Raw genomic sequence first — 15925 nt, 5'->3', positions numbered from 1 at the left:
ATTTATACTTGCATTCAATAATAATAATAATTTATAAAATACGCTTTCAGTAACTAAGTACTACTTGTAAACTGGTACTTGACAGTTAGAGACAGGTCAGTGAAGTAACTGGTGGGGTGAGTGAAAAGAAACTGGACAGTCATATAGAGAAAACCACAGCTATATGAGCATTGAGCCCTTTCCTTCCCCTTCTTAAAGACAGTGGACAAAGATATTGTCTTTATTCTTTGAAAGAGTAAGAGAAAGCGTGAGAAAAAGGCATTCCCTGCTAAATACTTTTAAAGCACTCTTGATTTTTCAAGACGACAGAAATTTCCGGGATTTTGTCTGCTGTTTCACAAGATCACAGCCGCCGGCACCATCCTTTTTTTGTGCCCTTTCATAGCGTCGGACCGGTAACGGCATGCTCAAACAGACAACAGACTTGCCACTTTTCTGTGTGAATACTCGGAATCGAGTCGGAATGAGACATCCCTCTAACGACGGGCCTGAGCGTAGCGGTTTTTAATTAACGATTATAAGAATAGAAAGCTCTTGAGATATTAGATACTTAAAAATATTTTTTCTTATTTTTAAGGGTCTTGGTAACAATTCATTAATTTTTTTCGTATAGAACTGGAGAGCCGCAACTTTACATCAAAAGAGCCACCTGTGGCTCGCGAGTCACAGGTTGCCGACCCCTGTCCTACACCATCTGCAAACACGGTTCTAGCTATGGATAACTCTAAGAGAAAGAGAAAAAGGGTGCAAAGCAAATCTGGGGAAATTTTAACTCAAGAGAATGTTTTAAAAAGATTAGCAATGGAAGAAGAAGACAGAAAGAAAAAATGCAATTTAGGCCAGGTTCCTAAACGAAAAGACCAAAAAAAGTCTGATAAAAAATAAAAAAAGTCACCAGTCCTACTACCCCTCTCGATACCAGAAAAATCAATCAAGGTTCTTGGCTTGAGGTAAAATACAATTCCAAAAGAAATATGATGTGCTCATTTATCGGGCAAGTTGTTGAGAAAAATGGTGATCTATATCATGTTAAATATCTTACTAAATCTAAATTGGGAAATTATTTTATTTTCCCAGAATTAGATGATGAAGATAATGTGGAAGTTAGCAGCATTATTCGCATTTTAGATGAACCAAGGTTTGACAGTCGTGGACATTATTTTTTTAATCAGTAATTATAATAAAAACTATGTAAGAAATTTTATGTAAATTGGATACTTTGAATATAGATTTGAATGTAAATCTCATAGCGTTTCCTTTATTTCACAGTTAAATTTTAAAGAAATAATAAATAAAAACATATTGTACCCCCACTTTACCCCACCATGGGGGAAAGTGGTGGTATCAAAACATGCCTATTTTAAAACAGGGTTCCCACGGTCCTTGAAAGTCCTTGAATTTTTTTTGTTGCTAAATTTAGGTCCTTGAAAGTGCTTGAAAAACGTCTTAGGTCCTTGAATTTGTCCAATACTGCCGGCGGCCCTTTTTATAAAACACCCGCGGATTTTTCTGATTTGTTCCAGAGCTCTCTCACGTGGTTTTTAACGCCACCGTTTCTAACCGGGTCTAGCGTCTTGGTGTCTGCCAAGCGCGCGGAGCACGGCAGACAATCAATGCGTTCGGGGCGAGACTCCACTTCATCTTCTGTCGCATATGCTTAGATCTTCTTTTTTCTTATCGAAACTGGAATACTCTCGAATTTCGTAACAATATGTACCTTGTAGTTTTCAATAAATTTGCCGTTTTACCATCCGCACTTTAGGGATGAGATTCTTCCGCGGATTTCCGCTTTTTCTCAGATTTTTCCATTTTCCCCGCTAATTTCCGCTGAAATTTTTTTTTGCTCAAGTTAAAATATTTTATGAGGAATTCAATTTTCCGCGGAGCGAAATTATTGAAGTCCTCATTCCTCCCTCTGAAGTTTCTCCAAAAATCATTTCCTTGGGATAAAACTGGTTGATCTTTATACAGGGATGAAATTTTTTTCGCTTTTGTCTCTCGAATTTCTGCCTTTTTATCAAAAAATCAGATTCTTTAAAAGTTTCGTTTTTTTATTTTTTATTTATTTATAAATATCCCGTTTTTTTAAAAAAAAATTCAGTCGTTGAAGTCAAATTATTATATTTATTTACGATTTTCAAAGAAAAACAGAAAATTCAAACTACGTCCTAGCTGCTAATCCTTCCGCATGTTTACTTATATTAGCTATTTTCTCCGATTTCACGCACAGAAAATAAGATTTTCCGTATTTTTTATCCATCGGCGGGATAGCTCGTATTTTCGTAATTTAGACTTCGCTGCTTCTTGTATTCTGGAGAGAAAGCAAACAAAAAAAGCGAAAAAAATAGAGGTGGATTTGTGGTGAAAATATTTATTTGCTCATTCAATTAATATAGTAAATTTTTATTTATTGTGTAAACAAAAAACAATTAAAACAAGCCTTTTAGAAATCCCAAGTCCAGACTCTGCAAATATCTCGATTAAAAATCGAGATATTTGCAGAGCGTGCGATTTTAATATCAATCATCGATTTTCGTATTTACCTCATTTAAAAGTTGTGCATTGCAATTCTTATTTACGCTTTTTAAATATCGCACATTATGACTAGTATTTACAAGATTTAAAAATCTAATATCGTGTTTTGTATTTTTGCATTTTTAAAATCGCGATTTTATTATCAAACATCGATTTTCGTATTTACCTGATTTAAAAGTTGAACGTTGCGATTCTTATTCAGACCATTTAAATATTGTACATTGCGATTCTTATTTACGAGATTTAAAAAACCAATATCGCGATTTGTATTTACGAGCTTTTAAAACCCAATGTAGCTACGCGAGCTTAAAATCCAATGTCGTGATTCGTTTTTGCGGTTGTAATATCGCGCGATTTTAAAATTATGCATCTTGATCTAAAAATTACGCATCATGATTTGTATTTTCGCATTTTTTAAGTTCGATCTGGAGTTTCATATTCACGTGATTTAAGAGCCTCATTCGGGATTTATAATCACATGTATTACAAGTTTAAACAAAAAGTTGACAAAAAAAGTGCGATTTTTATACATCTATATCTATATATATTCTTGGATTTCCTCTTTTTTACTCTCTGACTACTCTCATCCCTGGCACTTGTCCTTACGTTTGCGTCATTTCAAAACTTTATTGTAAAGCGTATTCGCAAAGGCATGGCTTCGTATTTGTGTTATGTAGTTTAGACTAGTTATGCCTGGGAAGTGCTATTTTAATCCCCAATGGATGGATAATCAAGCTTATAAAGAATGGATTTTATCGATGCCCGAAAAGAAGTTCAGAGCCAAGTGCATGAAGGAGATTGATATCGCAAAAATGGAAGAATCTGCTCTGAAATCACACATCAAAGAAAGGTAAAACAAAAAAGCAGTCTCATGCCCTGAGTTCTCTTTTTCCAAAGACATGAACATCTAATTCATCTGGTGTAAATACTCCTTCAACATCGTGTGCCCCATGTGAAACAGAAACTTTAGTGGCCGAGGTAACATTGTCTTCTTATCTGGTCAAAAGGAATGTGCTTGATGCTGAAATTCTCTGGAGTCTGAAGTGCATCACTAGTAATTATTCATGTAACTCCTGTGAAGGGATCAGTAAATTGTTATCCAAAATGTTTGCTGATAGCTGTATAGCGAGACAATTTTTTTGTAGTGCCACAAAGTGAGCCTATTTGGGCTCCTTTGGATTGGCACTATACTTCAAAGGGATTCTTATAAATGAGCTGAAGAATGTTGATTGCTACACTGTACTCTTTGATGAGACGTTAAATCAGTCTCTACAATCTAAGCAGATGGACATTATGGTAAGGAATTGATAATAAAGTTTGCACTAAGTATCTTACCTCCCAATTTATGGGTCATGGAACTGCAGAAAATATTTTGTCCTCTTTTTACAAATGCATGGATGATGGTTAAAAGCTTTCTAAAATACTTCAATTATCCATGGATGGACCCTATGTTCATTGAAAATTCTATTAGAAGCTTCAGTGGGAATTAAAAGAGAAATATTCCCACCAGGTCATATTCATTGGCAGTTGTGGATTACACATAACGAATAATGCTTTTAAACATGGTGAAAATTGGGTATGTTCCTTCGAATTTTTATTTTCAGAAAGAATTGTTGCTGCATAACATTTAGAGAAGGTTGTGTAAATTATGGATGAATAATTTCAGAAACGATGTTTAATAGAGGAGAGGAGGGGGTTATGGAATAGTCATGGAATATGGAATACCTAAGATTTAGCTCTGTCTTTCATGCAGCCTTCACATGGAAATGCACAGGATTAAAGGATTTCACCATTAACACCTCATTACCATTAGTTATAGATTGTGCTGAAAATGATTTTGTGAATTAATATGTAAAACCAGTAGGGTTGTTTTTAAAAAAATATAAATTTTAGTCCATAATACATATACTCTCTTCTCTCTATATAGGCAAAGCATTTAGGTATTATATTTGAAATTAATTATTGCCACAACAAGCATTGTTGCTTCTAGTAAAATAGAAGAGAATAATTTTTAAAATTGGTCTTAGATTAAGGTCCTTGAAAATTTTGTTGAGGTCCTTGAAAAGTCCTGGAAAGTCCTTGAATTTCAATCTCGTCATAGAGTGGGAACCCTGTAAAATGAATCTACAAGAAATTTTCTTGGCAAAATTTTATATAAACACAATATTTCTAACCTATATAAGTCTAATGTATATAATATCTACTAAAAACCTGATATCTAGTGCTTAAAACTTACTGTTATAAGGCTTTTTCCAAAAAAAAACTTGATTTTACCACCACTTTCCCCCACCTGACCCGATTCATTCATCGAATTCTATTAAAGATGAAATTCTGGAAGGGGAGTAAATATTAAATACCACTACAAATATTAATTATCAATTCACTAGTATATATAAAACGTGTTAACTTGGTTCTATCTTGAGGTACCTTTTAATAGATGAAGGTTGATATAGTCAATAAACCTACCCCCTCAATGTCTTGTTATTTAATTTTATTAGTTTTCTAATTGTTGTAATCCATATAATTAAATACTAATTAATAAAAGAGCTAGATGCAGCACAAGAAACTCATGGAGGCTGTAGGTTCCCCACTGCTGGTATATAAAATAGTTGAACTGGCTTTCTTGCGTGTGAGAATTATTGTTAATTTAATTGTAAATTGTATTACTCAAATCATGAAATTTTGGGATTGTGGGGTTTCTGCATTTCAGTTTACTCTAACCAGAAATTGAGCCATATATATATGACATCAGCAAAATATAACTAGTATATTTATTCTTTATATAGTATGAAAATAAGAACGACATGAATGTATACATGATTATTGATTGTTTTTCTTATGTGTAGATTTACTGATTATTTTTCTCATTTACTTTAGTTAAGAGAAGTTGCTTTTATTTTCTGCCAAAAAGAACTAGCACCACATGTTTATGAAATTGATAAAAACAATTCATTTCCTCAGTTTAAGGTAAGACTTTTGAATTATTCATAAATTTTTTTGTTAAATCTTATTAATCTTCATATGGCAAGGAGGGCAATTTTTTTCCTTATATTTTCTTGAAAATTGTTTTGCAATAGTTGTCCTTTCTGATATGTATGAGTATTCATAATTTTTTATTATTTCATGAAACATCATTAACGCCATTTATTTGAAGATAAAATGTTCAAAGATTTAGAGCTTTTCTAGATCTTTAATAGATCCTATTTCATGCTTAATTTTTTTATATTTTTGTTTATCTTCCTATTCTATTTAATTACTTCCTTTCACTAAGCATAATGATAATTTTTGGAACAGTAAAAACATAGTTATATATATTACAGGGATGAGATTTCCGCTTTTTTCACTTTATCTCTTAAATTTCAGCTTTTTTTTTTATTTATCATAAATTCAGATTTTCCGCTTTTTCGGAAAAATTTACCGATTTTCAAAGAGAAATAGAAAATTCAAACTACATAGCTATCAATCCTTTCTCAATTTTACTTATTTTACCTATTTTCTCCCCTTTTACACGCAGCAGATAAGATTTTCCGAATTTTTTACCCGCCCTCCAGATAGATCCGATTTTCGTAGTTCAAACGACGCTGCTTCTGACAAGCCTTTTAGAGGTCCCAAGCCTGGAATCTGCTAATATCTCGATTCTTATTCACACGATTTTAATATCAAACATAGCTTTTCATATTTGCATGCTGCGATTCTTATTCACGCGATTTGAATATTGTATGTTGCGATTCTTATTTACGAGATTTAAAAATACGATATTGTGATTCGTATTTACGTCTTTTTAAAAACCTATGTAGTGATTCATATTCACGAAAGTTTAAAATTCAATGAGTTGATTTACTCATGCGGTTTATAATATCAAACATTGATTTTCGTATTTATACATGATTTTAAAATAAGGCATTGGGATTCGCATTCACGCCTTCCAAAAGTTATGCATCATAATTCTTATTTATGCAATCTAGATCGCGTAAATCTCGTGTTTACGCGATCTAAAAATTATGAATCGTGATTTGTATTTACGCGTTTTAAAAATTCCATATCCCAGTTTGTATTTTCTCATTTTCAAAATCATATATCTAGTTTCATATTCATGTGATTTCAAAATCCATATTTGTTATTCATATTCACGCAATTTTAAGATCAACTATCGCGATTCCTGTAAGAGGTAAATATTTTTTAAAATTAGTTACTATAAAGGTGACTGTTTTTCTAACGACGATTATTAGTATATGTAAGTGTTACAACATCAGAGAAACTGGAAGGGAATATATTCAAAACTTACATTCTGTGCTTGCAAAGAAGAAAAAATAGGATTTGTCACAAGATGTTTGAAGATGGACTAACGACTAAATATAGCAAACAAAAGCAATCACTTAAAAAGGGATTTAATTAAAAAATTCTTTTTGGGGAAAAAGAGTTAATTAACTCATCATCAAATTTTTATTTATAATTGCTGTTACTTATGCTATAAAATGCAAAATTCTTATCAAATAAAAAACAATTATCTAAACAGTTGCTGATTGTCATGTAAATTTTCAAACTAAAATAGCAATTTTTGTATGTTAAGGAGTTACTATATATTTCTACTTCACTGTTATTGATATGTTTCAGAGGGCTGTAGTTAGATTAGACTATAATATGAACATAATGATTCGGTCCATTGTTAAAGTTTTTTTTCCAATATAATTTAAAAAGTAATATTACTGATATATTTGCTATAAATCACATAACAGTATTTATTAAAAAAAATGAAATATTAATATATATTCTCAGTAGTTTTAATTTGCTAAACCAGGTAGTTTTTCAAGTAGTAATTGTCTCTTATGAGAACTGAGGAAAAATATAATTTCCAGCTTTATTTTTTCAATTGGTAATTTTTTTTCACTAAATGTTAAGTATCAATGTAATCGTTTTTATAATAATAGATTAGTACACAATTGTATGTCAACACATTATTTATTACCTTAAACTGTCTGGAATTTATTATTAAAGGGTTGCGCTTGCGTAAAATTTACTATCGTGGAAATTCAGCTTTTTTGCGTTTTAGCTAATCTCATCCCTGATATTAGGAAGGTCTCGTATTAAAAAAAAATATTTTTTGAAAATATAGAAAATTTTATAAGATTAGTTGTGTAAAGGTTAATTTAGTATCTGTTTATATAATATAGTTTATATAATCAGTTAATCAAATTCTGTAACATTCCATTAATCAATGATACAAATTGTGCTGATCAATGGACATTATTTGCTAAAAATCGTATGTTTCATTTACAATTGAGGTTTTATCTACACCTGTGTGGGTAAACATTCATTATATATTATGTAAATTAAAGTTTAGAGTTGTCACTTGTATTTCAGTACTGATATTTATTGCCGAATATTTGTTTATAATGGTGGATTTTTTTCCATTATCGCAGACTTAATTCATTACTATATTTACTTTTGAATGTTTGTCATATTTTTTAATACACAGTGTTATGTTTAAAAATGATATGTTTACATCATCACAAGTGTCTGAAATCGTGATTTGCATACAATTGTGCTGGCCTCCAGTAATTGCAACCATGCATGCTCCTCTCACTTAACACACTGTCCAAGTCGTACCTTATTTTCATGCTGTTTGATAAAGCATGTGGCGAGTGTTAGTTGAACATAATGTATTTCATTAGTGCTATTTTTTTTCTATATTTTTTTAGAGGCTGTAATTTATGTAACATCTGTAAGAGTTCTTGTTCTCCATATTTATCAAAATTATGAATTTCAAAAGTTATATAATTCCAAATTGTGATGAATATATAATAAACTACAATTAAAGTTTAATGTTAACTATATAAATTCAGTATTACTTGTATAAGTTCTCCGAAGCAGAATTGTGGCGACATTGTCGCAGAACATTACAGAGTTCTTGTGGAAAGATTTTTTATTTGGGAAGCAAAGGCGTTTTTTTTTTTTTTTTTTATCTGCAGAAGTTTTTGAAATACTTTTTTCCACAGAACTTTTTTCCTCTTTCTGCAGAGTTTTATTTAAAAAATAGCTTTTTCGCGTACGCTTGCGATTTTTTTTTTCCTACTTTCTTTTGATAGTAAGAAATTTCACATTTGCTGGTTTTATCTGGAATTTCAGATTAATATAAAAAAATATTTCCAAACACCAAAAATTTTAAAAACATTAACTATACAAATATTTTTTTAGAACAGGAGAATATCGCCAATAGTATTAGAATACGTATTCTTTTATGTGTAGATTAAAAAATAAATAAAAACTTACATTTATAATTAAAAAAAATTATATACTGTTCTATGAATTGAGGCTTTTTTTTTCTTTTTATAAACAGAAAGCACTTGTGTTATTTTAAATTAGTCACAAATATATTTGCTACTATTAAAAATGTCTCTCAGAAAGGTATTAGTACTAGAGAGAATTGTCTCGGAAAGTTCGAAAAAATCCTGCTGCAGGGTATAAGTCATATCAAAAGTTTATATATTGAATGAAAACACTTGTAACAGCCACAAGTATAAAGATTTAAATTTTAGAAATTTACAAGTTTCTGTAACTTGTCATGATCCTGATCCTAAAGTGTACTACTAGCACCTATACTTCTGAAGAAATATTCTAAGACTTATTAATAAATAAGAAAATTCATTAAAATTAATAAAATATTTAGATTGTTTAAACTTTTTAAAACACAGTATTTTTTTCTCTTCAAGTTTTGTCTTTCTAACTGATTAAAATTATTGTGCCTGCACAATATTCAAGTTTTAACACATTGGGCATGGGAAAGTAGGGTAGCCTCAAAATGTTCTTTCATTGGAATTCAAATTTGTCCCAGAAAGGAAAAAAAGTGAACAGATGTGTTTCGTTAGCTATTTAAAAAAAATAATAAAATAATGATAACAATAACTTCTGTTATATGTATTCTTAAAAAGTAATTTAGAAAAAAGTTAATTACTTATAATGGATTTTCATTTATATGCACTTCAACATAAATTTATAAATTGAGCATAAATAATGTAAATACTGTAATTAGTAATTTCTAAAAATTCTATCTAGATTGCATTAGATAATTATTTATTTTACATTAATTACTTAGATATATTTGAAAAACTAAATTTTTAATTTCTTTGATTTGTTAAATATTGTTATAATTAAGAAAATGTTCACTACTTTTAGAACAATTTTATAGCTGCTTTATACTTACATTGATTGATTATGATTGTTAAGTTTGTAATGAATAAATATGTTTATTTAATATTTTTGTAATTATTTTGGTTGATTTATCTATTCACTAAAATTCCGAACTATTTATCAGGAATTTTTTCAAAAGCTGGGAAGCTTAGGATTTCATGGAATAACAGTACCTGGTAAGCATTAAAGTAAATTTATGAGGCACAATTGAATGTATCATTTTTTTTTTAAATTTGTTCATTTAAATTAATTGATTTTAGAAAAATATGGAGGTTCAGGTCAGGGATTTTTGGACCATATTATCATCCTGGAGGAAATGTCTAGAGTTTCTTCTGCTATTGCTCTTAGCTATGGTGCTCATTCCAATTTGTGCATTAACCAAATTGCTAGGAATGGAAATGAGGCTCAGAGAGCCAAGTATTTGCCAAAGGTACTATGATTCTTATTATATTTGTTTTGTGTAGTGGTACTAAATTTAAACAAATTATCCAGAATGTGAGTCTTTACAAAGAGTTTCTAGGAAATGAGCTTTTCCCCGTAAAGTAAAAGTGATTATCTGGCATGATACATATGATCAAACACATAAAGTGTGTTTGCAAGCAAATATATGATCAAACACATAAAGTATGTTTGATCATATGTTTGCTTTAAATGTTCTGCTGTGAATTTCATTAAATTCAACTTTAGCTCTGAATGTCATTCAATTACTTGATAAATGGAACATTGTTTATATAACACTTACACTATATTTATGATAAATTTTTTTATATTTATTCTGACACTTCTTAATGACAGTCTTTTTCAGAGTTGCATCAAATGTACTAAAATGCATTATATGCCATAATAGTTTATTAGTTATTTTGTTTTAATAACTTTATATCATGAACTAATATTTTTTAACATTTTTGATAGTTTTCAAACAGCTTTTTTTTTTTTTTTTTTTGAATAATAGTGTTAAGCTTTTATTTAATAATGGTTATTTATTTATTATTATTTGTTATTAGTGAAATTAAGATATTCTATAATAATTTTTTAATTTTAGTCACTGTATTTCATTTTGAATCTTTATATTTAAAGTCCATATTAATTTTTAGCTGATAAGTGGAGAGCATGTTGGTGCATTAGCTATGAGTGAAGCTGGATCTGGATCCGATGTGGTTTCTATGAAATTAAGAGCTGAGAAATCAGGTAAAATGCTCCTTTCTTTCTCATTAATGAAGTATTAATAACTTCAGAATCTTTGTTAACGAATGAAGCATTAATGAATTCTAAATTAACTATGATTGAATGAAGTATTATTAATGAATGAAGTATTATTAATGAATGAAGTAAACTCATGTTTGTGAAAATTGTGACACCATGAAGATATCGTCATAATTGAATGAAATTTACTACACAGTTGAGTGGTAGTGGTACAAATAAATGATTAAACTTTCAAAGCAAACAAACAATAACAAGAGATCGAAATCAGTATTTTGTGTAGCCACCACACATTGCAATAAGCGCTGCTACATGACGTGGCATGGAGTCAGGCAAATTTTGAATGTCTGTCTGAGGAAGAGCATTCCATATAGTTTGTATGCGTACCCAAAGTTCGTCTGTAGAGGCAATAGGACGAAGATCAGGAGCGAGGTACCGACCAACGAAATGACACACATGTTCAATCGGTGACATATCTGGGAAATACGCAGGCCAAAGAAGAAGCTGTACCTGCCGCAATGCAAGGAAGGATTGAACAATCCTAGCAATATGAGGGCGGGCATTGCTTGTTGAAATACAGCGCCTGGCAAGGCTTGAAGGAAGGGAACAGCTTGGGGCTGTAAAACTTCACTGATGTACCGGTTGTTGTTCAGATTACCCACAATTTGTAGCAATTGAGGTCGTCCATGATATGCTATGGCACCCCAGACGTCTACGAATTGATGAAGCACACAATGAAACGCCTGTAGCTATTGACCACTGTGCTGCCAGTTGTCTAGAGGGAGCCGTACGATCTGTCAGCGCCATACGGACCAGGTGTCTATCATCGCAAGCTGACGTGACATTTCGGGGTCCGCTACCAGATTCCCGAGTTGTCTGACACTCGTCCGTCCACTGCTTCCAAACACGCATCACTGTGCTGCTGCTACGCTGCACACGAGCGGCTACTGCTCGATAAAAAAATCCAGCTTCACGAAGGTCAATGATTCTCCCCCTTTCAAACTCCGTAAGTTGTTGAAATCTCGCTCTCTTTCGTCGAAGAGGCATAAGTAATGTCTGAGCTAGCGCTTACCACTAGCAGATAACCACCGATAACCATACACGCCTCGCTACAGCCGTCTATTTATTTGGATCCAACCGCCGTTCAGAGGGCGCTGCTCAGCATACGCATGCGCTACGGGTCTGAAATTCTAATCATTTACATATTATGCTCTACTTTGCATTTCCTGAAAATTTCAGCTCACTCGCGTAAGTCCTTCATGGTGTTGCAATTTTCACAAACATGAGTTTATTAATCAATTTCTCATTAATGAATATGTTGTGTATTTAAGTCATAATTTTGTTTTATATTTGTTCTTAAGCTAAATTATTGTGTTTAGCTGAATTAATGTGTTTAGCTCAAGGCTCCGTAACCTGTTGAAACGTCAGAGTTAAAAGTTACAATTTACAAAATATTCCAGTTTTTAACCCACTGGCGGTTTAGCAAAAGGGCAAGATTAGGAGAATGTCTCTCCCCGATACTCTATATCCCTATCTAATAACATAGAAAAACTGGTTTTGCTGTGCGGTGAAGACTGTCGGTTAAAATAAGACTTTTTGCATGCAGAACCGTCAGTGGGTTAAAGAGCCACTAAAAATTTTCGATTTAAGAATATAGTATTTACTTACATGTATTTGATTTAAAATAAACAACTTTAATTGCGTAATAATATTTATTCATATAAAAACACAAATGTAGATAGTTACATCATTGAGAGCTTTTGGCTTTAGATGCCTTTTAAAAGCTAAATTAAATCTGGCTTATAACTTGTTGTTTAAATTTTGTTTGTTTTGGATTGCTTGAAACTCACAGCGAATCCATCCTTCATGTTTTTTAAACCTATGCTGAAGGAATTCGTCTTATAATTATATCTATTTGTCTTATAATTTTCAAAATTAATTAATTTACTGCTTATCCATGTCTTCAACAAAAATAACTAATTTTTTCCAAAGCAAACTACTTCTGCAAGCAAGGCGTAGGCTGGGTTGCCCTTTCCTTGCAGTTTTAGATTTATTTCATTTAGTATCAACCATGAAGTTGAATTTTTGCAGCTCTTTGTATTCTTCCAATTAGTAATGTTCAATGCTTTTTCAATTAAGGAATGTTTTTATATTACTCAAGCACAAAGCAAAACTTTGCAATATGTTACCTCTGGAAAGCTATCGCACTTTATTGTGCAGAAATCGGTTAGAAAATTGGCTATCTATTTCTTCGAGGAAATCTTTAAACTGGCAATCTTACTGTGGTTTTGTGAAGTTGCTGTTAATAATCTTAACTACCAAATTCGTGACCTCAACTATTTCGGCTAGAAATGTTCGGGCACAAAGCACTTCTTGCTGAATTATGCAGTGAAAAGTTAGAATTTCTTGGTTAATTTTTTTCTGCTGAATTGATGTTACCCCTTTATGTATTCTATCTCTAAGAACAAAACAATAGTTCAATTTTATCTCATTACGGTCATGTTAAGTGTAGTGGTTTGTAATTAACGATTATGAAATAGAAGCTATTTTGAAATTAGGCACTTAAAAATATTTTTTTCTTAAAATATTTTGTTTTGAGAATACATTACTAATTTTTTCGCATATAACTGGAGAGCCGCAACTTAACATCAAAAGAGCTGCACACGGCTTACAAGCCGCAGATTGTGGACCCCTGATTTAGCTGAATTATTGTGTATGCTGAGTATTTTGTTTCCCATCTATTGTTGCTTCGAAAGTTGTTCTTTTTCTAGAGCTATGTAATGCATTTCCTGACTGTAATTTCAATTGTTTTAAAGATAAATACTATAATTGTGTCTAAGATGATTACTTTTTGCTTATCCTCTATTTACTGGTTTTGTTTGATAGGATGGCTAATTTTTCAATTATTGTTTTACTAGCCAATGACTTTGCAAGTAATGTTTTTTTTTTAAATTTTTTGTTTCTGAGTCGAGCAACATGAAAAATTATTAGTAAAATTTCAATATTAGTAAAATTTCCTTAGAAATGGCTATGCAATCGTAGGAAAATTTAGAAAATCTATCTTGATTATAATTTTTTACAGTTCTTTAAAAAGTTGCTTTTTATTAAGGAAAAAATAAATGTTTATGATTATTGCTTAACTAATTGGGTGCTATCTCGTGAAGTATATTCAAAATTGTTTCTAAAAAAATTTATCATATGAAGCTAATTTTTCATGTCTTTATAATAGGAGATCATTATGTATTAAATGGTTCAAAATTCTGGATAACCAATGGATCAATTGCTGATGTTCTTGTTGTATATGCCAAAACTAAGTTTGATACTGACAAACCTCAACATGGAATCACCACATTTTTAATTGAAAAAGTAAGTCTTATCTATTTTTTTCCTTCTAAATTTTAATGATTGCGACAATTGTTGTTTAGTATTTTACTAATATTTTGTAGTAAAGTTGTGGTGAATACAGTTAAGTTTTCTAACAGTTGATTTTAATTGTGATTGTTTCATTCTCATTAAATGTTTCAGTTTTAGATTTATGAGGCTTTTCTTGCAGGGTTTTTAAAACTTATAATGTGTTCATTGTAGTAATTTCTTTTTTATTGTATGCAGTTAATATTAGGTTTTTTTTGTGCATTTACATTGTTGGTTAGACAATTATACAATCTTTGTTTCACAGGGAATGCCAGGATTTAGTACTGGAAAACCACTTGATAAATTAGGAATGAGAGGATCACCTACATGTGAATTGATATTTGAAAATTGCAAGGTCCCCGGTAAGATTCTTAAATGCGTAAAATCTGCTGTTACTTCTTTAGATACTGTGCAATTGTTTTTTATGTGTGAGAGCGCAAATATTTTTTTAATGTAATAGCAACACGGCCATATAATATGACAGCAACTGTTAATTTTTACTGTTCGCCACTTTGCTTAAACGAAACCAAGCATTTTTTTTTGTTCAAAGATATGTAATACTGCTGATGATGAATTACAACACTTTTTATTACATATTGTTTTATTATTTTTATCTTTTTGTATAATAGATATCTGCTCTAATTTTCGTCGGTAGCTTTTGCACGTGTTTATCAAAGTATAATTGCTGTTTATAATTTAAAAAATATTTCAAAATATTTTTTAAGTACTAATTCATTATATATATATATACTTGCGGAAAAAAAATCATAACATCAAATATGAGTTGTGATTAACTAAATTTGGTAGATTTGTTTATACAACTAGAAGATGATGGTTATTCAAACTTCGTGCTTGGCGCATAAGCGCTAGTAGTGCCACTGTGAACATGCAAATCAGGATTGCTTTAAATTTGTGTTCTACAGTTCATATACGTTACTTTTCATTAAATTTTGACAGGGTGAGTTGCTGTTAGTCAAGAACACATTTAAGAAGACGAAGAAGCCATTATCAACAGCTAACTGGCTTTGAACTTGGTCGTGCAATAGGCAGTTAGAAGGTGGATGCGACGTTGCAGAAAGACGGGAGAAATGTATCCCTGTGCATGAGTGTTGTCAGCAGTTTTCAAGGGAAGATACTGCTGTACGGCATGCAACAGGCCTGGAACTCCATTCCACAAAATAGCATACAGCGTCTGTATGACACAGTGCTTGTTCGTTTGCGTGATTGCCTTCAAATTTCTGGTGATTATAAAATACTGGTTATTAATGTACCAGTATTTCACATTTGAAATGGTTTTTCTCTTAATTGTATTAACCTGAAGAAAACAAACTTGCTGAAATATATATATATATTACTTGCATATGTGTGTATATATATATCATACATAACATACATACATACATCTAAGTTTATTATGTACATACATAACCTGTTTCCTTGATTATAATTCATGGAAAATATCATATATGCTAAAATAGTAACAAGTTGTAGAACATTTAACGATAAAAATAATGTATTGTTTTGAATTTGTTAGTTTTACAATTGTACAGATACATTCATGTGTTCAAAGATACATTCATGTTACAAATTT

General features: G+C 31.0%; 1 protein-coding gene across 4 annotated transcripts in view; it reads left to right on the top strand.

Annotated features, from left to right (window-relative positions):
- Positions 1–15925, top strand: part of LOC107453801 (isovaleryl-CoA dehydrogenase, mitochondrial) — a 39758-nt gene that overhangs the window by 5566 nt on the left and 18267 nt on the right. For all 4 annotated transcript variants that reach the window (XM_087150327.1, XM_087150328.1, XM_087150330.1 and 1 more), the window contains 6 exons: positions 5413–5502; positions 9848–9899; positions 9984–10153; positions 10818–10911; positions 14153–14289; positions 14600–14696. In XM_087150327.1, coding sequence (XP_087006453.1) covers positions 5413–5502; positions 9848–9899; positions 9984–10153; positions 10818–10911; positions 14153–14289; positions 14600–14696 — 640 coding nt within the window. The remainder of the gene's footprint in view (positions 1–5412; positions 5503–9847; positions 9900–9983; positions 10154–10817; positions 10912–14152; positions 14290–14599; positions 14697–15925) is intronic.

This window comes from Parasteatoda tepidariorum, chromosome 8, assembly GCF_982258835.1.
Source record: "Parasteatoda tepidariorum strain Cologne lab strain chromosome 8, Ptep-v5.0, whole genome shotgun sequence".
Taxonomy (NCBI): Eukaryota; Metazoa; Arthropoda; class Arachnida; order Araneae; family Theridiidae; genus Parasteatoda; species Parasteatoda tepidariorum.
The sequence above is the reverse complement of the archived record's forward strand: the minus strand, read 5'-3'. Positions and strand labels throughout refer to the sequence as shown.